The sequence below is a fragment of the Cervus canadensis genome, chromosome 20 (genome assembly GCF_019320065.1).
Source record: "Cervus canadensis isolate Bull #8, Minnesota chromosome 20, ASM1932006v1, whole genome shotgun sequence".
Taxonomy (NCBI): Eukaryota; Metazoa; Chordata; class Mammalia; order Artiodactyla; family Cervidae; genus Cervus; species Cervus canadensis.
The window spans coordinates 1,219,140-1,244,076 of NC_057405.1; the positions used below are offsets into that span (position 1 = coordinate 1,219,140).

General features: G+C 42.8%; 1 protein-coding gene across 1 annotated transcript in view; it reads left to right on the forward strand.

Annotated features, from left to right (window-relative positions):
* HTR1E (5-hydroxytryptamine receptor 1E) overlaps positions 1-24,515 on the forward strand; it is a 92,663-nt gene extending 68,148 nt beyond the window's left edge. The window contains exon 2 of the mRNA XM_043439342.1: positions 22,994-24,515. Coding sequence (XP_043295277.1) covers positions 23,189-24,286 — 1,098 coding nt within the window. The 5' untranslated portion in view covers positions 22,994-23,188 and the 3' untranslated portion in view covers positions 24,287-24,515. The remainder of the gene's footprint in view (positions 1-22,993) is intronic.
* Positions 24,516-24,937: the final 422 nt, after the last annotated feature.

A 24,937-nucleotide genomic window follows, 5' to 3' on the forward strand; every position in this document is an offset into this window, starting at 1 on the left:
AAAAATATATTTATTTAAATATATATACTTCTAGAGTTATTTAACTTATACTTAACGAATGTTTTTCCTGATCAATCTCCCTGATTAAATTCAACTTTATATTGGCCTGTGCTCATTTTTTTTTTGAAAGGACTATAAAAATTTTCCAAATTGGGCTTATTAACATAGTCCATCCTTCCTATTGCTGTAAGAAATTCCAATCTGATCCATTTCCTGGGGTGACTGAGTTTTGGTTGCTGCAACCCTTGCTTCAGTGGCTTCAGTAGTTAAGGTAAAGCCTCACTTCCCTAACACATCCTATGTCTGAAAGTGAAAGTCACTCAGTTGTGTCTGACTCTTTGCAACTCCATGGGCTTCTCCAGGCCAGAATACTGGAGTGGGTAGCCTTTCCCGTCTCCAGAGGATCTTCCCAACTCGGGGATCGAACCCAGGTCTCCCGCAATGTGGGCGGATTCTTTACCAGCTGAGCCACAAGGGAAGCCCAAGAATACTGGAGTGGGTAGCCTACCCCTTCTTCAGGGGGTCTTCCCAACCCAGGAATGGAACCAGGGTCTCCCGCGTTGCAGGCAGATTCTTTACCAGCTGAGCTATCAGGGAAGCCCCAGGCAAACATCTTTAAGACTCAAAGGCTACATCTTTAGACTTAAGAAACAAGAGCAGAGGTGGTTTCAGTGTGTGTCTGTGTGTGTTAGTGGCTCAGTCATGTCCACTCTGTGCGACCCCGTGGACTGCAGCCCGCCAGGCTCCTCTGTCCGTGGGATTCTCCAGGCAAGAACACTGGAGTTGTTTGCCATTCCCTTCTCCAGGGGTCTTCCCGCCCCAGGGAGTGAGCACTCATCTCTGTGTCTCCTGCAGCGGCAGGTGGGCTCTTTACCCCTGTCACCACTATGGGAGAAGCCCGGCTTCAGTACACACGTGTGTAAGATATAAAACGGCCCTCCAAGGTAAAGGGTCTATAATTCTGCTCTCACCGGGAAATCCAGGGCTCTGAGATGTTTTCACAAAGTGGATAAATGAACTTGATCGACCCACAGTCTCTCAGCCAGTCTTCCTTAACCCAAAACACAGTCCCCTGAGTTTCAGCGTTTAGAGCAATTATGTGGCCTTCACAAGGAGTCCACCCATGACCTGAACTTTAATACTGTGCCCCGAACCAATGGCCAGCATGAGTCACCAACAAGAAAAGACAGGGACCCTAGTTTTAAGTACTTGATTACACGCCTTTCCAGGTCAGGGTGACCCAGATGTTATAGCACATAATCCCTGACGTGTCAGTGGCTGACACAGCAGAAATTGAATCCGTTCTCAGACAATGGTCCATCTCAGGAACCCCTGGTTGAGTGGTAGCCCTCCCTCATGTGATGGTTTTAGACAGCCTCTTGTGTCTTTGGTCCTGCCATTCAAGGCCTGATAATCTTCTATGATCACCCAATCACGAAAGAAAGCATGGAGAAACACCCCCGCTTCTTTAAAGCATGGCCCAGAAACTAACACACATCACTTTTGCCCACATTTCAGTGATGAGAGAGTATCACAAAATCAAACCCAGGAGCAGGGGGAGGGGGAGGGTTGAAAAATACAGTCTTTGATTAGATGGCAACTTGCCAGTGATAACCCTAAACTAAAGAACAAGAAACACAAGTGTGATGTATAGCTGATCACCACCACCACAAGCATCACTGAACAACAATTGACTCACACCTGTTTTGTTCTGGATACTACATTAACATCGTGGGTCGAAAAGACCCCCTGGAGGAAGGCGTGGCAACCCACTCCAGTATTCTTGCCTGGACAATTCCATGGAGAGAGGAGCCTGGAGGGCTACAGTCCATGGGGTTGCAGAGGCAGACACAACTGAAGTGATTTAGCACAAATGCACCACGTTAATAATCAACATATGTGAAGTGACAATAATTAACTACAGTAATTAACTACAATTTATTCACTCAGTCATTCAACAAATGCTTACTGAACTTCTTTTATAAGAGGATGAATTAGGAAGTTGGGATGAACATACACACCCTACTATATGTAAAATAGGTAATCAACAAGACCTGCTGACTAGCACAGGGATCTCTCCTCAGTGGTCTGTAATAACCTATAAGGGAAAAGAATAAGAAAAAGAATAGGTACATGTATAACTATCACTTTGCTGTACACCTAAATCTAACACATCACTATAAGTCAACCATACTCCAATATAAAATAAAAATAAAATAAAGAGGGGAAAGGATGAACTTCTACTGTGTGCCACTTGCTAGGCTGTGAACAAGGGGAATAGGGCAGTGTTCCGAGTCCTGCGTAGGAGAAAGGGCTCAGCAGTTCTAAAAGAAAAACAAGAACTTTGTAGTCTTCCCCACACTTGATTAGGATTTTAAAATTATACATAGAAGGAACATCAAAATACTTTTATAGGGTGAACCTATAAAAGTAGGTTCACCTTTGAAGTGATTCCTTGAACCTTTGAAGAAGGTTCAAGAGGGAGGGGACATAGCTATACTTATAGTTGATTCACGTTGATGTATGGCAGAAATCAGCACAACACTGTAAAGCAATTATCCTCCAATTTTTAAAAAAAGTCAAAAAATACTTTTACAATGCCTATTCAGTTCAGTCGGTGAGTCGTGTCCAGCTCTTTGTGACCCCATGGACTGCAGCACACCAGGCTTCCCTGTCCATCACCAACTCCCGGAGCCTACTCAAACTCATGTCCATCAAGTCAGTGATGCCATCAAACCATCTCATCCTCTGTCATCCCCTTCTCCTCCCGCCTTCAGTCTTTCCCAGCATCAGGGTCTTTTCCAATGAGTCAGTTCTTTGCATCAGGTCCCCAAAGTACTGGAATTTCAGCTTTAGCATCAGTCCTTCCAATGAATAGTCAGGACTGATCTCCTTCAGGATGGACTGGTTGGATCTCCTTGCAGTCCAAGGGACTCCCAAGAGTCTTCTCCAACACCACAGTTCAAAGTGTCAGTTCTTCGGTGCTCAGCTTTCTTTATAGTCCAACTCTCACATCCATATATGACCACTGGAAAAACCATAGCTTTGACTAGACTGATCTTTGTCAGCAAAGTAATGTCTCTACTTTTTAATATGCTGTTTAGGTTGGTCATAGCTTTTCTTCCAAGGAGCAAGTGTCTTTTAATTTCACGGCTGCAGTAACCATCTGCAGTGATTTTGGAGCCCAGAAAAATTAAGTCTGTCACTGTTTTCATTGTTTCCCTATCTAATTGCAATGAAGTGATGGGACTGGAAGCCATGATCTTAGTTTTCTGAATGTTGAGCTTTAAGCCAAGTTTTTCACTCTCTTCTTTCACTTTCATCAAGAGGCTCATCAGAAAGTTCTTTGCTTTCTGCCATAAGGGTGGTGTCATCTGCATATCTGAGGTTATTGATATTTCTCCCGGCAATCTTGATTCCAGCTTAAGCTTCATCCAGCCTGGCATTTCGCATGATGTACTCTGCATATAAGTTAAATAAGCAGGGTGATGATATACACAGCCTTGACATACTCCTTTCCCAATCAGGAACCAGTCTGTTGTTCCATGTCCAGTTCTAACTGTTGCTTCCTGACCTGCATACAGATTTCTCAGGATGCAGGTGAGGTGGTCTGGTATTCCCATCTCTTGAAGAATTTTCCACAGTTTGTTGTGATCCACAGAGTCTAAGGCTTTGGCATAGTCAATAAAGCAGAAGTAGATTTTTTTCTGGAACTCTCTTGATTTTTCGATGATCCAACAGATGTTGGGAATTTGATCTCTGGTTTGTCTGCCTTTTCTAAATCCAGCTTGAACATCTGGAAGTTCACATTTCACATACTGTTGAAGCCTGGCTTGGTGAATTTTGAGCATTATTTTACTAGTGAGTGAGTTGAGTGCTATTGTGTAGTAGTTTGAGCATTCTTTGGCATTGCCTTTCTTTGGGATTGGAATGAAAACTGATCTTTTCCAGTCCTGTGGCCATTGCTGAGTTTTCCAAATTTGCTGGCATATTAAGTGCAGCACTTTAACAGCATCAGCATCATCTTTTAGGATTTGGAATAGCTCAACTGGAATTCCATCACCTTCACTAGGTCTGATAATGCCTAAGCCCTCTAAAATACCAACTTGGTCTTGAATATTTAAACAAATAACTTTAGAAAAGACCTCACAGATGGGATAGGATTTGGGTCCTTGAAAAAAGAAAAGGGTTCAAATGAGGAAAGTAGATGAACGAGGCAAGGAGTTCCAGGCCAAAGGAAGTTGAGTAGTGCCGGTCAGGAGATGGGCTTTAAGGGGGTGCCATTATGGCTGGGAATGATCAATTAACACGAGGGGAGGAAAGGTTGTCTTAGTCTAGGCTCGCTCAAGCTGTGTGTTAGAGAAATCGGGTCTATCTGTCCTGGTGAACAGTGAGCACCTGGAGGCAAGAACCACAGTCAGCCTTTAGCTCCAGTAGTATCCGTCCAGTTGTGTCTACCCAGCTTGGGAGAATTAAATGCAATTGAATATGTGCATCCACTCGTATATGGTGTACATGACATAACTGTGCATGTCTATGGTATACATATCCGGGGAGACTTCTTCATCGCCTTGACTTTGAAAACCAAGTGCTGTCAGATTGAGGACTTCCCTGGTGGTCCAGTGGTTGGGAATCCACCTCCCGCACAGGGGACCCGGGTTCAATCCCTGGTCCAGGAATGTTCTACGTGCCCTGGGGAAGCTAAGCCCATGCACCACAACTGCTGCAGCCACATGCCTGTAGCCGGGGCTCTGCAGCACGGTGAAAGCCACGCACCACGAGGAGGGAGGAGCCCCGGCTCAGCACAACGAGAGAAAGCTGGTGCCCCGCCACTACTGAAGTCCTTGGGTCTAGAGCCCACGCTCTGCAACGAGAGAAGCCGCACAGTGAGAGCCTGTGTATTGCAACCAGAGAACAGCCCCTGCAACTAGAGAAAGCTGATGAGCAGCAGCAAAGACCCAGTATAGCCAAAAATAAATAAATACATATTTTTTAAGTAATAAAAGAAAGCAAATTTAAAAAAAAAGCATATTGTCGGATCAAGATGGGAAGAAGATGAGTGCTCTAATGTGTCTAGGATTGGAATTCTCACTTGTATCACAAATTATATTTACTGGAATCTTTTCTTTGTACATTTCACCTTCTGCCATCCCTTCTTTCTTTGTGCAGTAAATACTAGATCTGTTTTGTCACTTAATCTTCATCCCAGAAAACTATCATTATCTATTCTATTCATCCTAAACATCTGAAGTATTGGGAAAACTGTTAAAAATTCATGATGACATTCTTTTCATGTTGTAGAAGAAATTCTGGTCATGATTATTATTTCTAACATCTAGAAGGCTGTTATTCATTATTTATGCAGTTGTAGAAGGGGGAAAATTTTGATCACTATCTTGCTGTATTTCTTGGAAACAATTAAAAAGAATTAGCATGGAGGGTCACATTTCTATCACTTTTCCCATAAAAACTGGAATTCATGAACATGGCAGTTAGAAGAAATTATTTTTCTCTAGGTGGAGCTGGGATTGAAATTAGCTTGAATCAAAATGATGGTCCTCAAGACATTTGCTGCCATTTGGAAGGACAATGACTATTTTTTTTAATTCTAGGGGGAAAAAATCTTAGCTTTTCAGATACCAATCTAGACTAGTTACTAGTGACTGATCACTAATCAGTCATAACCTTCTTTTGCTGAGTCTAGATACAAGCTCTGGATCTTCAGCCCAGCACTCCCATAGCCAGGACCCATGAGTTGGAGTTCATATGAGGTGAAACTATTTGCTTTTCCTATTAACTCTGAAGTACCTCACCTACAACAGTTTAAAAAGAAAATATATAATCCTATAATATTTGCAGAGATATCCTGCCCTTTTAAATTCTAATTAGTGCTACTAATCCCTATAAACAATTTCACCACTGCTGGAAGATAGTGAAATCTAATTAGCTGTGTTCTAGAAGGGACTGTGGCAGATAATAGCTTAGCAACTAAGAGGGTTCATCAGGGGTAAAAAGAAGCATGCAAAGTTCCCTTGGCCCCTTAGTAACCATAATATTGATGAAGGAGTAAAGAAAGGAGGCAAAAATTGACAAGTATTTTCAGTTTGGGAGTCAGACAATATAACTATGGGAAAGTCACAACACACTTCCTTTTTGAGGCAAGAATAGTCAAATACAAAGTAAACAAACAAATACAGGACCAAAAAAAGGCAAAGATACAGGACGCACGCTCTCTCGCCCCTCCGCACACCCACAGCAGACGCCACTCCCCGGTCACAGCACTACCTCCCTGAGCAGGACGCAGCCTTAAAAGGCGTCCCCGGTACACGGGGCGAGGCTCAGCTGTCACTCCCAGTCTTGTCTCTGTTGCCAGCTCCAGATTTTATTTGGATTTGACTATTTTTTCCATTAATGTCCTCTTTCCGTTTCAACCCAGGACATCACATTGTATTTAGCTGTCACAGTTCCCATCTCCTCTGGCCTGTGACGATTCCTCACCATTTTCTCCTTTTTCATGACCTTGATGTCCCTGAGGAGTTCTGACTAGGTGTGCTGCAGAAGAGCCCCAAGCTTGTTCGCGTTTTTAAATTTATTTATTGGGCTGTGCCAGGTCTTACTGGCAGCAGGAGTGATCTTGGACCTTCGCTGTGGCGTGTGGGCTGTAGTTCCCTGACCAGGGGTTGAGCCTGGGCCCCGGGCACTGGGAGCGTGGCGTTCCAGCCCCCGGCCCACCGGGGACGTACCCTTCCACCACAACCTGTTGTCTGACGCTTCTCTCATAATTAAAGTGGGCTTATGGGCTCGGGGAAGACCACAACGAGGAAGTGCCCTTCTCGTGACATCGTATCAGATCATGTCATGTCCGCATATCATCACTGGGAATAAACCCTCATCGCTTGGTTAAGGGAGTGTTACCAGGATTATTCTCTGCAAAGTAATATTTTTCCCTTCTCTACTCTATCTTTGGAAATGAGTCATTAAGTATAGTCTACCCTCAAGGGTGGGGAATTAAACTCCACTTCGTGGAGGGGAGAATATGTACCTGTATTATTTGGAATTCTTCTTTAAGGAAGATTTGTCTTGTCTCCATTATTTATTCACTTATTCAGCAATTTATATGTGTATTTACTCATAAGTCAGTCCTAAAGGGACAGTAGCCTTTCATTTTGGGGAAACTGCTTTGATGCAGACGTAGAGAATGCCCTGTGGACACCAGGTGGGAAGGGGAGGGTGGGACAGCCCGGGAGAGTAGTGCTGACATATACACAGGACCGTTCGTGAAATAGACAGCTGGTGGGAAGCTGCTCGGCTCGGGGCTCTGCAATGACCTACAGGGGTGGGAAGGGAGCTGAGAGGGAAGGGATATATGCATATATATGCTGGTTCACTCTGTTACACAGCAGAAGCTAATACAACATTGTAAAGCAATTATACTTCAATTTTTAATTAGATAAAAATAAATAAATATGTTGTATATATATCATATATAATAAATATATGTAATAAAAAATACTCCAATTTTTAAAAAATGCTACTGATGCTTATATACGTTATTTATTTATATCAGTATGGACCCCTGACTGTTTTTCTTCTCTTGATTATAATCTAATACTATGCTATTTGTTTTACTGCTCAAATTGTCCCAGCTCTTGCAGTCATTCTCATTAGGAGCTCTTTCAGTTAATGTCTCTTGAATCATCTCTTTTATAAGACTGTTTTCCCTTGTCCTCTATGGACTGGATACATCTCTTTGAAAGATGACAGGGAAAAACAATCTGTCTTGTGAAGTATAGATAAGGTTTTAGTTAATAGTTTATATTGTAGGCAAATAAAGCCTTTTAATATGAAGGGCACCTGTAGAAGTGTTATTTGCTTTTCAGCTGAGAATAAAAATGAATTTTATGAAGTACCTGTCATTTAACAGCTAGCTGGTGCTTGAGGTTGTATTAGCATATTTTTTTTTGAAGTGACATGACTTTTTTTGACCCAGCTTAATGACACAACTGAAGTACTCAATTCATCAGAGAAGATCTGGGCTCCTTCCTGTGCTGTGCACATATTTTTATTTTAAATCTTCTGCAGCACAATTGCCTTTGTACCAGACTCAAGGAAATGAGCATTTAAGCTGCCCCGCAGAGCTAAGATTTCCTACTGAGCGTCTACCTTGAGAAGTGTTGCTGTCTCAGACCACTTGGCTCCACTCCAGCTGCCCCCAAGGGCATGTTTGTAAGAGGGACGCTGGTAGGTACCCATGTTGGGTTTTTTTTTTTTTTTCCCTTTTTTTTTTTTTTTGCTCAACCTATTAGGTTGGCCAAAAGTTCATTCTGGTTTTTCTATAAGATACTATGGAAAAAAACTCAAGCTTTTTGGCCAACCCAATTCTTTAGGTTGAGAAGCAAGAAAGAGCGTGTTGCCTAGGTCCCATGAATGTGCCTCAGATCTATCAATGGTTGGTTGTATGGCCCTGAAAAGAGGCTCCAAGCGCTTGGGTCTCAGTTTCCCTACCCTGTCTGCAGGGCTTCCCTCGTGGCTCAGATGGTAAAGAATCTGCCTGCAAAGCAGGAGACCCTGGGTTTGAGCCCTGGGTCTGGAAGATCCCCTGAAGAAGGGAATGGTTACCCACTCCCGTATTCTTCTCTGGAAAATCCCATGGACAGAGGAGCATGGCGGGCTACAGTTCTTTTTTTTGTGTGTGTGTACTTTATTTCTTTTTCTTTTTTTTTTTTTAATTTTTTTATTAGTTGGAGGCTAATTACTTCACAACATTTCAGTGGGTTTTGTCATACATTGATATGAATCAGCCATAGATTTACACTTATTCCCCATCCCGATCCCCCCTCCCACCTCCCTCTCCACCCGATTCCTCTGGGTCTTCCCAGTGCACCAGGCCCGAGCACTTGTCTCATGCATCCCACCTGGGCTGGTGATCTGTTTCACCATAGATAGTATACATGCTGTTCTTTTGAAACATCCCACCCTCACCTTCTCCCACAGAGTTCAAAAGTCTGTTCTGTATTTCTGTGTCTCTTTTTCTGTTTTGCATATAGGGTTATCGTTACCATCTTTCTAAATTCCATATATATGTGTTAGTATGCTGTAATGTTCTTTATCTTTCTGGCTTACTTCACTCTGTATAAGGGGCTCCAGTTTCATCCATCTCATTAGGACTGGTTCAAATGAATTCTTTTTGATGGCTGAGTAATATTCCATGGTGTATATGTACCACAGCTTCCTTATCCATTCATCTGCTGATGGGCATCTAGGTTGCTTCCATGTCCTGGCTATTATAAACAGTGCTGCGATGAACATTGGGGTGCACGTGTCTCTTTCAGATCTGGTTTCCTCAGTGTGTAACTGCGGGCTACAGTTCATGGGGTCACAAAGAGTTGGACATGATTGAGCAACTAACGCTTCCATCCACTTCCCTGTCTCTGTAATTAGTACTTAGTTATTTCTGAGCGTCTATTAGGTCTAACATCCTAGAGTTTTATGCTACAATTTTGTGGTGGCCGGAAGAAGGCTATGTGCATATATTCATGTTTCAGTTCCAAGAGAAGTAGCCTCTAGTCTGAGGGAAATTACGTTTATAAGTGTATTATTGATGCCCAATAAAAATGCCAAGGATTCCTGACGTTTACATGACACTATTATTTTTCAAATTCACTTTCACATTTTCTGGTCTCAATTTTCTATTTTTGACTTTGAACACGTGCTTTTTCTGTCGCACATGCACATTTACCCCTCGCTTGGACTCTCAGATTGATGCTTAGCATCTTTAATGGACTGATTTTCTCCCACTAGGTCACTTGCTCTGGGTGGTGTATGGTTTCTCACTTTGATGAAAGTCTTGGGGTTGCCTTTGTCCCAGACTATCATCCCAAGAATGGCTGTATAGAAAATAGCCTTGGATGATAGAGATTGGAAAAGGAAAGCATGTTTAGTCTAATATGCCTCCTTTCAGAGTAAGGGGCAGGATGCTTACTGCCCATTATAAAAGATTTGGGCTCCCTAGTTCAGTATGCAACTTATAATACACTCACTACATGTGCATCACTCTTGAGCTTAGGAAACTGGTGCAAAAAATGCTAATACAGATAGGCTTATTATATAGTGATTTTTTTAATTGAACAAGAAAACTGGAAAAGAATACTGTCTCTGCAAATGACGTGATTGTTTTCTTAGAAAAAAAATCATAAGAATCTATAAAATAGCTGCAAATTTTATGAGCATTTAGCAAGACAACAGATTCAAAATTAACATCCAAAAATTCATTGTATTTCCCTATATAAGCAATAAAAATGGAAATTGAATTACAAATACTATTTGCAAAAACATATTAAAATACATAGAGATCAAGTTAAATATGTGCAAACCTCTATACTGAAAATTACAAATAATTCAAGAGAAATTAAATATCAAAATAAATGGAGAATGCTACTTTCTTCACAGATTGGAGGATATACAATGTTGATAAATTTAAATTCTCCTTAAATTAGTCTATAATTTCTATACAATCACAACTAAAATTCCAGAAGGGTTTTTGTAGAAATTTACAATTTGATTCTAAAATTTATATGGAAAATCATAGAACCTAGAATAGTCAAAACTATCTTGAAAAAAAGAAAAAAGGTGGACTCATACCACCTGATCTGAAGACTTCTATAAATCTACAGTAGTATCAGTTCAGTTCAATTCAGTTCAATTGCTCAGTCATGTCCGACTCTTTGCAACCCCATGAATCACAGCATGCCAGGCCTCCCTGTCTATCACCAACTCCCGGAGTTTACCCAAACTCATGTCCATCGAGTCAGTGATGCCATCCAACCATCTCATCTTCTGTCATCCCCTTCTCCTCCTGCCCCCAACCCCTCCCAGCATCAGGGTCTTTTCCAATGAGTCAACTCTTTGCATCAGGTGGCCAAAGCATTGGAGTTTCAGCTTCAGCATCAGTCCTTCCAATGAACACCCAGGATGGATCTCCTTTAGGATGGACTGGTTGCATCTCCTTGCAGTCCAAGGGACTCTCAAGAGTCTTCTCCACAGTTCAAAAGCATCAATGCTTTGGTGCTCAGCTTTCTTCACAGTCTAACTCTCACATCCATACATGACCACTGGAAAAACCATAACCTTAACTAGATGGACCTTTGTTGGCAAAGTAATGTCTCTGCTTTTTTAATATGCTATCTAGGTTGGTCATAACTTTCCTTCCAAGGAGTAAGTGTCTTTTAATTTCATGGCTGCAATCACCATGAATTTGCAATCACTCCAAATCTGCAGTGATTTTGGAGCCCCAAAAAATAAAGTCTGACACTATTTCCACTGTCTCCCCATCTATTTCCCATGAAGTGATGGGACCAGATGCCATGATCTTCGTTTTCTGAATGTTGAGTTTTAAGCCAACTTTTTCACTCTCCTCTTTCACTTTCACCAAGAGGCTCTTTAGTTCTTCACTTTCTGCCATAAGGGTGGTGTCATCTACATATCTGAGGTTATTGATATTTCTTCCAGCAATCTTGATTCCAGCTTGTGCTTCTTCCAGCCCAGCGTTTCTCATGATGTACTCTGCATATAAGTTAAATAAGCAGGGTGACAATATACAGCCTTGACGTACTCCTTTTCCTATTTGGAACCAGTCTGTTGTTCCATGTCCAGTTCTAACTGTTGCTTCCTGACCTGCATACAGGTTTCTCAAGAGACAGGTCAAGTGGTCTGGTATTCCCATCTCTTGAAGAATTTTCCACAGTTTATTGTGATCCACACAGTCAAAGGCTTTGGCATAGTCAATAAAGCAGAAATAGATGTTTTTCTGGAATATAGTATAGATGCTGTTATATTGGCACAAATGTAGATCAGTGGACCAGAAGAGAAAGTCTTAAACAGACTGACGCATACAGAGTCAACTGTGTTTTTGGACAAAGGCACCAAAGCATTTCAAAGGGCAAAGGAAGCCTGTCCCACAAAAGGCATTGAGATAACTAGACAGCCATAAGGGAAAAAAATAATTCCCCTCTCTTTTTTCCAGTTTCTGGAAAAATATTTATCTTAGAATTAACAAAACATGCATGTAAAAGCATTAATATTAAACCCTCAATGTCCCAACTACCAAAATAGTCACTCTCAAGCCAGGTTGCACTTCAAAACCACCTTAGAACACTTGCCTAGGCCCTGTCCAAATATTCAGAAATTCCAGGGACTGGAAAGAAGGCGCCCAGGCAAGGTATTTAGGAAATGCTCTCCAAACAATCCTATAATTGGGAACTGCTTTAAGACAGACAAGCCTATTATGCTGCAATTAGAAAACAAAAATTAAGATGTGAAGGTGTTTCTATAACTTTATTTGACAACAGCAGTTAGTTCTCCTTCACATTAACTGTCTGGAGACTTCACAGGGGTGACAGGTACACAGGTCACCAGCTTTAGAGCTTGTTTGGTTAATCGTCATTACGTTTCCTGGACAACCACACACAGATAGAAGTGTGTGTGTATGTGTGTGTGTGTGTGTATTCAGTTGGTCAATCCTGTCCAACTCTTTGCGACCCCGTGGACTGTAGCCCGCCAGGCTCCTCTGTCCATGGGATTTCTCAGGCAAGAATACTGGAGTGGGTTGCCATGCCCTCCTCCAGGGGATCTTCCCCATACAGGGATAGAACCCACCTCTGTTGTATCTCCTACATTGGCAGGCGGATTCTTTATCACTGCGCCACCTGGGAAGCACATGGATCCAGCATGGGACATTCCTTTTTCCTTTGGTCCAGACAGCTTTGCTGATCCTGTTGTCAATGGATACATCTGGGATTCCCTCTTGGCAAATTTCAGGATTTCTCTGAATGCCCTGAGGGATACGGTTCTTGGAACCCATTCCATGGATGTGCTTGTGAATGTTGATAGTGTATTCTCTGGTCACCACCTCGTTGATGGTGGACCAGCTCTTCTTCTCAGCACCCTTCTTTTCAGGAGTCAGTTCTGCCGGGCTGGGGAGCAGGATTATGGGAGAAGGAACACAATATCCTAAGCTGCCCCTTGATAGGAAGGGAAGTACTTACCACGTGTGCTAAGAGATTCTCCCTGGAAAAATAAGCATGTTGCTAGGAGCTCTTGGTCTATGGAGCTATGTCAGGCTTCTGCCCCCTTTTAGAACTTGACAAATATATTAGGGGTATTTTTCCTTCTCGTCTTTGCCACAGTGCCGAGCCTCTACCTTCCAGATGTGTATGCATGTCTAACTCCAGTGGCAGGTCTGTTTGAGACACACCCAGACCTTTAATCAGCTTCACTTGCATTTTTGCCTTCTCAAGGCAGCTTGGATTTTGAGAAGCCATGTCCCATGCGTGCCCTTTCTTTATCAGGCAGTATAAGGGTGGGCACAGTGTGCCAGGTGGGGAGTAAGAGTCCTCCTGAACCCCAAGTCCCCAGGGAGACGTGAATGCCTTTCATGTTCTTAGGGATCAGCTAGGTTTGTACATCATCAGTCAAAGCTTCTGGGACAATACATATTTTACCCAAATAAATGGCTCCCAGAAACTTTATGGCAGTGCCTGGGTCTTGAATTTTCTGTGGGTTCATTGATCTACCCTCTTCTCAGAGGTTCCAGAGAAGTCTTCAGAGTGTCCTGCAGTGAGGCAAATCCTCGTATGTTAACATTGTACCATCAATGTGCTGCTCCACGCTCAGCTGCTTCAGTCATGAACATAATGTAATAGGCCCAATTCACTGATGTGGGGAGATGACCCAATTTGCAACATCAAAGGGAACTTCCTGACTATAACTGTTTGCCCTCTGCAATCATCGGTGGTGCCAAGGTGATCCCAGAGAACTTCCGAGGGTGCCCACGTGTACTAAAATACAGCTGGCTCCAGTATCAACCAGAACTGCCACCTGTAGTTCATTCTGGGGGGACCAGTGAATAGTGAGCAGAACAAGAAGCCTCCAGTGGCCCTGACCTGGCTATGATCTTGCCTGCATGCTATCCCCGCGGAGTGAGGCACCATTCCAAATAGGACCGCATCCCTGAGGCCTCTCCTGGAGCTGGCGGGGCATCCGGGCTGGTTGGGGCAGGTGGGGCAGGTCTGAACTGCTGTTCAGGTTTTATGGCTTTCCATAGGCCAGCCAGGGGAGCGCTGGGTTGCTGGTCTATCCTTTTAGGTGGGGTCCTGGCAGCAAGGAGGTAAAGCCACGTTTACAGGTTACTTTTCTAGGTAACTTTCACAGCCAGCTAAGATAGCCTTTCGGCTTTCTGACCTTCCTCTCTGTCTCCAGGCTTTATTTGTTAAATAATTTTATTTATTTATTTGTTCATTTGTTTTTGGCTCTGCTGGGTCAGGCTTTTCTCTAGTTGCTGCAAGTGGGGGCTGCTCTCTAATGCATTGTGCGGGCTTGTCTTGTTGCAAACCACGGGCTCTCAGACGCACAGGCTTCGGAAGTTGAGACACGTGGGCTGCTCGCAGGCTCACGAGCACAGGCTCAATGGCCAGAGTGCCCAGGCTTAGTTGCTCCATGGCAGGTGGAATCTTCTCAGATCAGGGATGGAACCCATGTCTTCTACATCGGCAGGCAGATTCTTTACGAAGCCACGAAGCCACCGGGGAAGCCCTGTGTCAGGGCTTTCTTGCAGCCCAAACCTGGATCTGGGATTTGTCAGTTTCCTCCAATCAATAATGAGTTGCCCAACATCACAAATGTTTTATTTTGTGACCAGGTTTGGCATGGATATCAGTATATCATATCAGGTGCTCGGGGTGGACTGGGGTGCTTGGCTTTCATTCCTGCAGTAAATGTGGCCTAGTCAGGACTCAAAGACAGGCATGTAAGTGGCCTGTTTTACCAAACTCCCTAAGAATTTACTTACCTACTGTGTAGATCCACATGCCCAAGGAGAACCCCTTCAGTGGGCCAGGCCTCCCTGCAGGATGGAATAATCCAATCTGTAAGGGAGTAAGTGCCCTGAACCCGGGGTGCCATGCAGGCCCTGCTGGGGCAGGAGGGTGAGGCGTGTGGGAACCACGTTGCTCATTTTCTCTGGTTCCTGCCCGTTCAGAGAACCACCGTCACTGCCTGGATCTCATAGCCACACCAGCCAGGAGGGGATATTTTCCCTGGCCTTGTGTTGGACCTTGACGGCTCTATCAGTTAAGTTCAGCAGGAGTACATTCTCTCACTGTGTTTCCTGAATCAGGAGCTGACCCAGTCCTTGGAGGCGGTGGTGGTGTTTTCTTTTATCATTCGGGGTCAACAGCACAGAGCATTTCATCCATTTAATGGTCAACCATAGCATCCTCTTCTTCATTTGAATCCCTTTCCAAAAGGGATTCCACATCCGAGCAGCCCCATCAGGCTCTGTCCCGCCACTCAGACCTTAATCCTCAACAACTTGTGCTCTTCCGTCTCTGCACACTGGTGCCCAAGGTCTCTAACTTCCCCTGCTCCCCGCCTTGTCCATCAGCCCACAGGTGGAAAAGCCACGGACAACCAAACGTCCTTCTCCAGCCTCAGCTCTGCTTACAACTTCTAACTCGAGTTCCCGCCTGCCCACACTAGAGACTGGCCCACCGCCAGCCCTTCACTTCCCTTCTTCGCTGCGGTGAGCTCACTAAGCTGGCCAGGGTTCCCGGGCGTCCACAGACACACGTAGAGGACCGGGAGCATTTAGTACATAGGTCACCCTTCCCCCACGTAAAGGTCAACAGCCGACTCAGGATTTCTCCCACAGACATCTCTTTCCCAAAACCCACTTCTCCAATCTCCTAATTTTTTTGGTTTGCAAATTCAGAAATTTCCAGAGTGAAATCTGAAATTGGCCCTCAAACAAAGAAGAGACCAAAGAAAGAGGCAGAGCGCTCCAAATGGGTAGATGGGAGGCTAGCTGAGCAAGGGAACCTGTGTCTGAGGCTAGTCTTGAGCAGCCACCAGATGAATAGATCTTTGCATCCGCCTGCCAGAATCTTTAAAGTTTATGTAGAGGCCTTAACTGGATGCAGCCACATATACTGTCCAGATGGTCTCAATAATACCTTAATTTCTCAAGGCTGCATCCTTGAAAATGGCTCCCACCATGGGAACTGTGAGCAGAACATATGTTCTAAAGACCGGAGGAGCCTCTCTGCCCTGCTCTAGCTCATGGGTCAACTGGCAGTCATGACCTCTGGGTGACCTCCCCAAAGATGAACATAAAACTTCAAACTATTAAGCTTCTAAAAGAAAATACAGAAAAATATCCTGGTGACTTTGAGATTATAAAAAAAATCTTCTTAGGACACAAGAAGCTCTAATCACAAAAAAAAACATGGATCACTTACACTTCCTCAAAATTAAAGCTTTCTACTTTATCGAAAGGCTTCGTACAAAGGCAAGGAATTCCCTGGTGGTCCAGTGGTTAGGACTCTGTGGTTCCGCTGCAGGGGACACAGGTTTGATCCCTGGTCAGGGAACTAAGATCCCACATGCCAAGTGGTATGGCCAAAAAAAATCTTTTTTTTAAAATACAAAGGCAAACTGCAGAGTGGAAGAAAATGTTCACAAAACTTTGTTCTGACCAAAGACTTGTTTGTGTCCAGAGTATATAAACATCTCCTGAAAATACATACTGTTTTGTTTGAAATCTTACAATGATAATATTGTCCTGTTATTATGAGCATAGTAACCTCATAATGATCACATTTCATATCCCAATCACAATTTCAATCAATCAGTCAACAGATGAGAAAATGAGAACGAAGAACCCCACACTCTAGTATCTCCTCTACATCTACCTCCGCTCCCGCTAAAAGTCAGATTGAGAAACACACTGCTATTCACCCTTCCTTTCCTCTCAAGAGGCAGAGAACAGTCTTTATGAAGACTGAGGAAGTGGATTTAACAAATAACTAGAGAGATAAAACTAGTAATATGAGGGCAAGCTGCCACTCCTGAAATAATGAAAAGAAGAAATTGGCACGTATTTTTAAAACAATTCAAAAAAACTTGGGCAAAATGAAAACAAAGAAAAGATTAAAGAATACAGCAAGTCCCCAACATAAAATGAGTTCTGTTCTGAGAGTATGTTCATAAGTCCAATTTGTCCATAAATCAAACAGGCTTAACCTAGGTACCCAAATAACACAACTGGCTACATGGTACTATATATAGTGTAATAGGTTTATAATACTTGCCACAAAAATATTACATAAAAAACCAACACAAAAAATAAAACATTAAACATTTTTAATAAACATTAAACATTTTTAATCTTACAGTACAGTAACTTATAGATATCTGAATTAACTTACATGGTTGGATGTGTGAGCACATGTTCTCATCTTTGAAAGTTCACAATGTGAAGGTTTGTATGTAGGAGACTTACTGTATTTATGGCAACTTATTAATCGTTATGAAAACCAATAGGGTACTAGATAAGATGGTGAAATTAAAAACATTTGAGTATGCTCATAATCTCATCTGGTGCCTGGTGCTCTGACCATCACTGGGATAATATAAACCAGAGGCTCTGAGGCATCTTGGTAAATAGGAACAGGAGCATCATGCGCTGAGCCAGTTGGTATAGACTGAGGCTTTTCCATTGGTAATCCTGATGAAACTCATTTATTAACAGATAGGGATTTGGACTGCACGGTATTTTTGATGTCATGATTAGAGCAGAAACAAAGTTACAAAACCACCCCCAAGCTGCTCCTGCATCAACTCCTGATACATCTCTTTTTAGTTATGATTGTTGCAGTCACTTTTCTGTTCTAAAAGACTAATACAAGTTTGGTATGTCGCTATCAGTATTTGCATTGGTTCTGCAGAATGTGTTGGGTTAAGTGTTACTATGGCCCCACCTCCTCCAGGTGTGAAGCTAAAGATACTTCATAGATTTTCAGATGCTATTTAACCAGCTCTGTTCTAACTAGAAATCGTACTCCCTCCTATGGATTCAGTGCTCAGTTGCTCAGTCGTGTCTGACTCTTCGCAACCCCACAGACGATAGCCCACCAGGCTGCTCTGTCCATGGGATTTTCCAGGCAAGAATACTGGAGTGGGTTGCCATTTCCTTCTCCAGGGTGGAGTTGGTAGTGATTCTAAAACAGGTGTTATTTTCATAAGAAGGTCAAGGAAGCCAAGATGATTGAGGTTGAATCATTTCCTGAGTAAGGCTCCAGCCTCTTCACCACCCACCAACGTAACCTCTTAAATTGCTACTTACCTGCAGTCCCCAGGCCCCACTGACTTTCAACCTCCTCCATGATTGCTTTCCTGCTTCCTCTTTTACATTCCACTCAGTCCACAAACACTCCCTGTCCCAGTATAAAAGTTATTGAGTATAGCAGTAAAGGAAACTATAAACAGCCCAGTTTAAAAAGACAACCTCTCATCTTAAAGAGAGAACAACCCTGACTCCACATTTCCCTCCACAGTCACCACCTTATTTTACTGCTCCCCTTTTCAGTAAAACTCTGGAAAAAGTTGCTTTTATTGGTTGTCTCAATTTCCTCTCCTCCCATTTCCTCTTGAAACTGCTGCATTCTGCCTTTCATCTCCATCTCTGCACCTAAACACCTCTTGTCAAGGTCATGGATGTCACCCAGATTGCCCAGCCAGTATTTAGATCACACTCTCTTACTTAATACATTTTCTTTACATGGTCGTGGCATAGAATTCTCTCTCCTTCTCCTCCACCTTGGGAGCTTTTCTTGTCCTCTAATTTGCAGGTGTCTCCTGACCGATCTGACTTTTAAACAATGAACAGCTCCAAAGCCCAGTTCTCCATGCTTGTCCAATCTCTCATCACCCCCCAGGTGGTCTCCCCCTGCCATTTGAAAGAGCATATTACACATGTTCTTACGGAACAAACTTCAAGAAATATTGTTAAATGAAAATCCATGAACGATGGCAAGCTGGATGTGTGCAGCAGTTTGGGGTGACTGATGACACAGAGGTGGAGAATTTGGCTTCTACTCTGAAAGGCTTGGGCACAAATAAGCCAGGAAGTCACATTAAAGAGCTGACTATGTTCACCCACCTCTTTAGAACTGACTTAAATGTGTTCCTTTTTATGGCTGAGTAATGCATATTGAAAACCAGAGACATTACTTTGTCAACAAAGGTCCGTCTAGTCAAGGCTGTGGTTTTTCCAGTGGTCATGTATGGATGTGAGAGTTGGACCATAAAGAAAGCTGACTGCCAAAGAATTGATGCTTTTGAACTGTGGTGTTGGAGAAGACTCTTGAGAGTTCCTTGGACTGCAAGGAGTTCCAACCAGCCCATCCTAAAGGAAATCAGTCCTAAGTGTTCATTGGAAGGACTGATGCTGAAGCTGAAACTCCAATACTTTGACCACCTGATGTGAAGAGCTGACTCATTTGAAAAGACCCTGATGCTGGGAAAGATTGAGAGCAGGAGGAGAAGGGGTTGGCACAGGATGAGATGGTTGGATGGCATCACTGACTCAATGGACATGGTTTGGGTGGACTCCAAGAGTTGGTGCTGGACAGGGAGGCCTGGCGTGCTGCAGTCCATGGGGTCGCAAAGAGTCGGACACGACTGAGCAACTGAACTGAACTGAATATTCCATTGTGTATATGTACCACAGTGTCTATTATACAGAGTGAAGTAAGTCAAAAAGAGAAAGATAAATATCATATTCTAACACGTATGTACGGAATCTAGAAAAATGGCACTGAAGAACTTATTTACAGGGCAGCAATGGAGAAACAGACATGGGGAATAGACTCATGGACATGGGGAGAGGGAGGAGAGGGTGAGACGTATGGGAAGAGTAACATGGAAACTCACATCACCATATGTAAAATAGACAGCCAAGGGGAATTTGCTCTATGGCTCAGGAAACTCAAACAGGGGCTCTGTACCAACCTAGAGGGGTGGGATGGGGAGGGAGACGGGAGGGAGGTTCAAAACGGAGGGGATACATACTTACCTATGGCTGATTCATGCTGAGGTTTGACAGAAAACAACAAAATTCTGTAAAGCAATTATCCTTCAATTAAATAGATTTTTTAAAATTTAAATAAATAAACAGATTTTTTAAATAAAGAGCTAACAATGTAGTCCCTGAAAACTATAATGTTTCTACTCACTTAAATAGAAATTAAATTTAATTTAAAGTTAAAAAGATGAATGAGGTATACATCTTACCCTCCAGAAATGTATAGTTTTCTGCATGTGGAGAGGGGGTTGAAAAATAAATAGTTAGAAAATAAGGAGCAAATGGTGTTGCCAGAGAAATGACAGTTGGGACTTATGGAAACTCAGATAAATAGAGCAGCTTTTAAAAGTTTGATGAAGCTGAATTAGTTTTGACTTCTTTATTGCACACGTGCAAAATTAGCACATTTCCTAATTGCCTCTGAAATCAGATTGAAATTTCTAAAGTTTTCTGTTGCTTGTTCATGCTCCCAATCTTATAATTGGAATGGAAAAACCTTTTTCTTGGTCTATCTCACAGACCTCAAGAACCCAAGAAACACATATCTAAGGATAAATATTTGAAGAAAAAAACATTTTTATTTCATTAGATTTGAGAGAAAGGGGTCAAAATGGAGAGATTAACACATGGGACACTGGGAGAAATGTAGAGAGGTTGCCCCAAGCAGCTAGTAGAAGGCTCAGCTGGGATCTGAACCCAGGTCTGTCTGATTCCAGAGCCCATACTCTTTCAGTATTACAGCCTGGTCTCAAATATAAATTCATATTTAAACATTAAAAAAAGAGAAAAGGTACCCATGGGTAAGAAAACATTTGATTTACAAAAAAGAGGGAGTTATTGATGGCACAAGTGCTCTAGAAGAACTAGAGAAACACAAGACATTCACAAGTGAGCACATCCATGGACTTCCCAGGTGGTCCAGTTAAGACTCCACACTCCCACTGCAGGGGATGTGGGTTTGATCCCTGGTCAGGGAATCTAAGATCCCACATGCCATGTGGCTCAGCCAAAAGAAAAAATAGGTACATCCACAGTAACACTACAAAACATTATGGAAACAGAGAGAAAGAAGGAAGATATCCTAAGAATAATTGCCCCCATTTGATTGTTAGTGAAATTATCATCATTTCCTTTTATTTTCTGTATCTAAAATATAAATGTGCTCATTTCCTCTCTTCTTGGTTTTTGTGCTATAAGCAGGAGAAGGTAAATTTAGAGCTAAATCTTATCCAAGCTGGAGATTTAGATTCCTGTTCTCTGCCTTTCAGCTCCCACTTCATCCAAAGACCTTCACCATTGCTCTTTACCTGCTCTTGCCCTCGTCCTCTGCTAAAATCATTATGTCTGTTGGGTCTAATCCACATCAGTCTTCAACCCTTCTTAAAACTGCTGAAACACCAGCTTTTCTTGGACCTAATGTCATTGAGTCAAATCAGAGGATTTGATTTTTGTTCTAACCAGTATTCATCAGTTGTGAATATTCCTATGCAGATTTTGATTGACTTGTTGTCATGAGTATAAATTTATATTTAACTTTACAGCTATGTATTCAATAAATGTCACTATCTTATTCACTGCCCAGCTTAATGACAGCTATCCAGTAGACAGATGACAGGTAGAAAGACAAGAGATAGCTAAAGAACACAAATGTTAACCAAAAGTGAACACATCTTTCTAAATATAGACTTCTCTGGGCTTGGTGATAATGCTGTTTCATAGCTGATTTACTGTATTACTCTGAGAATAATTAGCCATAAACATCAAAGGACTGTTATATGTTTTTTTCTCTCTTTTCTTCAGAGAAAAGCACAGTGGGATATGTAAGATGTCAGAAATAATTAGACAAAATTGCACAATCCCATTGTGATACTAAAATATCTCTGGAGTTGAATATTTGCTGTGAAACCTTAAAATCTGGTTTGAAAGATGCTTATTATAAACAGTATAATTTTTTTCTTTAAAGGTAAAGGTTCCAGAATTTTTAAAGCATGGTATTATGTGAATATATGGTTGCAAGTGTGAAAAGAATTATAAAGATTAATGAGAAAGTCATCTGGGTGGCAAGATAGACTTAAAATTTGGTAATATCGCCCTCAGAAAGATTTTGGGAACTTAAAAAAGTAGCATTTGAAAAATAATGTAGGGATGAAGTTTATTGGTGAGCATAACATAAAAGAAACAGACTCACAGATATAGAGAACAAACTAGTGGTTACCAGTGTGGAGAAGGAAGAAAGGAGGGGCAATATAGGGGTAGAGGATTAAGAGATACGAAACCAACTGTTGTATAAGAGATAAGCTACAAGGATAGGGACTTCCCTGGCCGTCCAGCAGTTAAGACTTCGCCTTCCAGTGTAGGGGGTGAGGGTTCAATCCCTGGTCAAGGAGGTAAGATCCCACATGATTTGTGGCCAGAAAACCAAAGCATACAACAGAAGCAATGTTGTAACAAATTCAATAGTTTAAAAATGGTCCATGTTTTTAAAACTCCTTTTTAGAAAAGTTACAGGGGGCTTCCCGTTGGCTCAGCAGTAAAAAAATCTACCTACCAGCGCAGGAGACACTGGTTCGATCCCTGGTCCAGGAAGACCCCACGTGCCACAGAACCACTGAGGCCGTGAGCCTCAGCTGCTGAGCCGGCGCTCCAGAGCCCGGGAGCCACAGCTACAGAGGCCCGCATGCCTGCAGCCCGTGCTCTGCACACGAGCAGCCACAGCCACGCAAAGCCCACGCGCTGCAACTAGAGAGGAGCCCCTGGTCACTGCAGCTAGGGAAGAGTCTGTGCAGCAGTGAGGACCCAGCACAGCCAAAAGCAAACAAACCAATAAAAATTTAAAATGCTGCTTGGGTGTACTGTACAGAGCAGGGACTACAGCCAATACTTTTCAGTAACCGTACATAGAGTATAACCTTAAAACTGTGATCACCATATTGTACATTTGTAAAGTATAATATTACATGTCAACTACACTTCCATTTTTTAAAAAGATGGAGTTTACATTCAGAGAAGAAAAAATATATATCAAAAACATGTGAAGATTTTCTGAATACTGAAATACTGTCCTTTGTCTTCCAGGTGAAAGAACATGGCTTTCTCATTCAGACTATAGCATCCAATGCTGTGGTTTTTTACATAAAATGGAACCCAAGAGACAACACAGCTGAGGAAATTACAGAGTCCTTACCAATGAAAGACATTCAAGTCTACATAGTTTTCAGCTGAAACAAATAACCACCCGCTTCTCCACAAGATAGATTAGAACGGGGGAAAATGAACATCACTAACTGTACCCCGGAGGCCAGTGTGGCCGTGAGACCCAAGACCATCACGGAGAAGATGCTCATTTCCATGACTCTGGTGATCATCACCACCCTGACCACGCTGCTAAACTCCGCCGTGATCATGGCCATCTGCACCACCAAGAAGCTCCACCAGCCTGCCAACTACCTGATCTGCTCTCTCGCCGTGACGGATCTCCTGGTGGCCGTGCTTGTCATGCCCTTGAGCATCATGTACATCGTCATGGACAGCTGGAGGCTGGGGTACTTCATCTGCGAGGTGTGGCTGAGTGTGGATATGACCTGCTGCACCTGCTCCATCCTTCACCTCTGTGTGATCGCCCTGGACAGGTACTGGGCCATCACCAATGCCATCGAGTACGCCAGGAAGAGGACCGCCAGGAGGGCCGGGCTGATGATCCTCACGGTCTGGACCATCTCCATCTTCATCTCCATGCCCCCGCTCTTCTGGAGGAGCCGCCGCCGGCTCAGCCCCCGGGCTAGTCAGTGCGCCATCCGGCACGACCACGTCGTCTACACCATCTACTCCACGCTGGGGGCATTCTACATTCCCCTGACTCTGATACTGATTCTCTATTACCGGATTTACCACGCAGCCAAGAGCCTTTACCAGAAAAGAGGTTCAAGCCGGCATCTAAGCAACAGAAGCACAGACAGCCAAAATTCGTTCGCCAGTTGTAAACTGACACAGACGTTCTGCGTGTCTGACTTCTCCACCTCAGACCCTACCACAGAGTTTGAGAAGATCCACACCTCCATCAGGATTCCTCCCTTTGACAATGACCTGGATCACCCAGGAGAACGCCAACAAATCTCCAGCACCAGGGAGCGCAAGGCAGCACGAATCCTGGGTCTGATTCTGGGTGCGTTCATCTTGTCCTGGCTGCCATTCTTCATCAAAGAGCTCATCGTAGGTCTGAGCAGCTATGCCGTGTCCTCCGAAGTGGCCGATTTTTTGACCTGGCTCGGTTATGTGAATTCTCTGATCAACCCTCTGCTCTACACAAGTTTCAATGAAGACTTTAAGCTGGCTTTTAAAAAGCTTATTCGGTGCCGAGAACACACCTAGATTGTAAAAACTCAGAGGGCTTGACTTTTAGCAGCCTCGTGAGTGCACGGGGGTAAGGGATGCAGCTTATTAATTCTTGAACATAGTTGGTTCAGGAGAGTTTGTGAGTATGTGTGGTCTTGTTCTGTCTTTTTTTCTTTTTCTGTTTTGTTATTTCATGTGCTGTTTTCTACCTCTGGTCTTATTTGTGGTACATAATTTCAAATAAACACTATCAAACAAAAACAAATTTCATAGCAGTAATAATAAGGTGAAATAGTAAATACTTTTTATTTATTTAGCCATTTCAGTTAACCCAGCAATTAAAGAATGCCAAAATAAATCTTCATTTGCAGAATTCTTTATTACTTATGTATCAAATACATGATGACTTGCCCTGGTGTGTGGCATTAATTCTGAGGTTATGGATCCAAATGCTTAAAAATTCCATTGGGTATTGCATAACATAAAGGACTTTTTAAAAGTGGTGCGCTGTCATCTACTGCTTGCAGACCTGACCTGCAGTCATTTCTTATGGCTACATGGCGTGCACCTTTCTGGCACAAACGGTATCGCTGGCTCTTAGTGCTCTTAGCTCACTATTAAATAAGCATCTTCATTCTCTAAAAGGAACCTAGAATGAATGTACTAATACTTTCCTAGGCCTTTGAC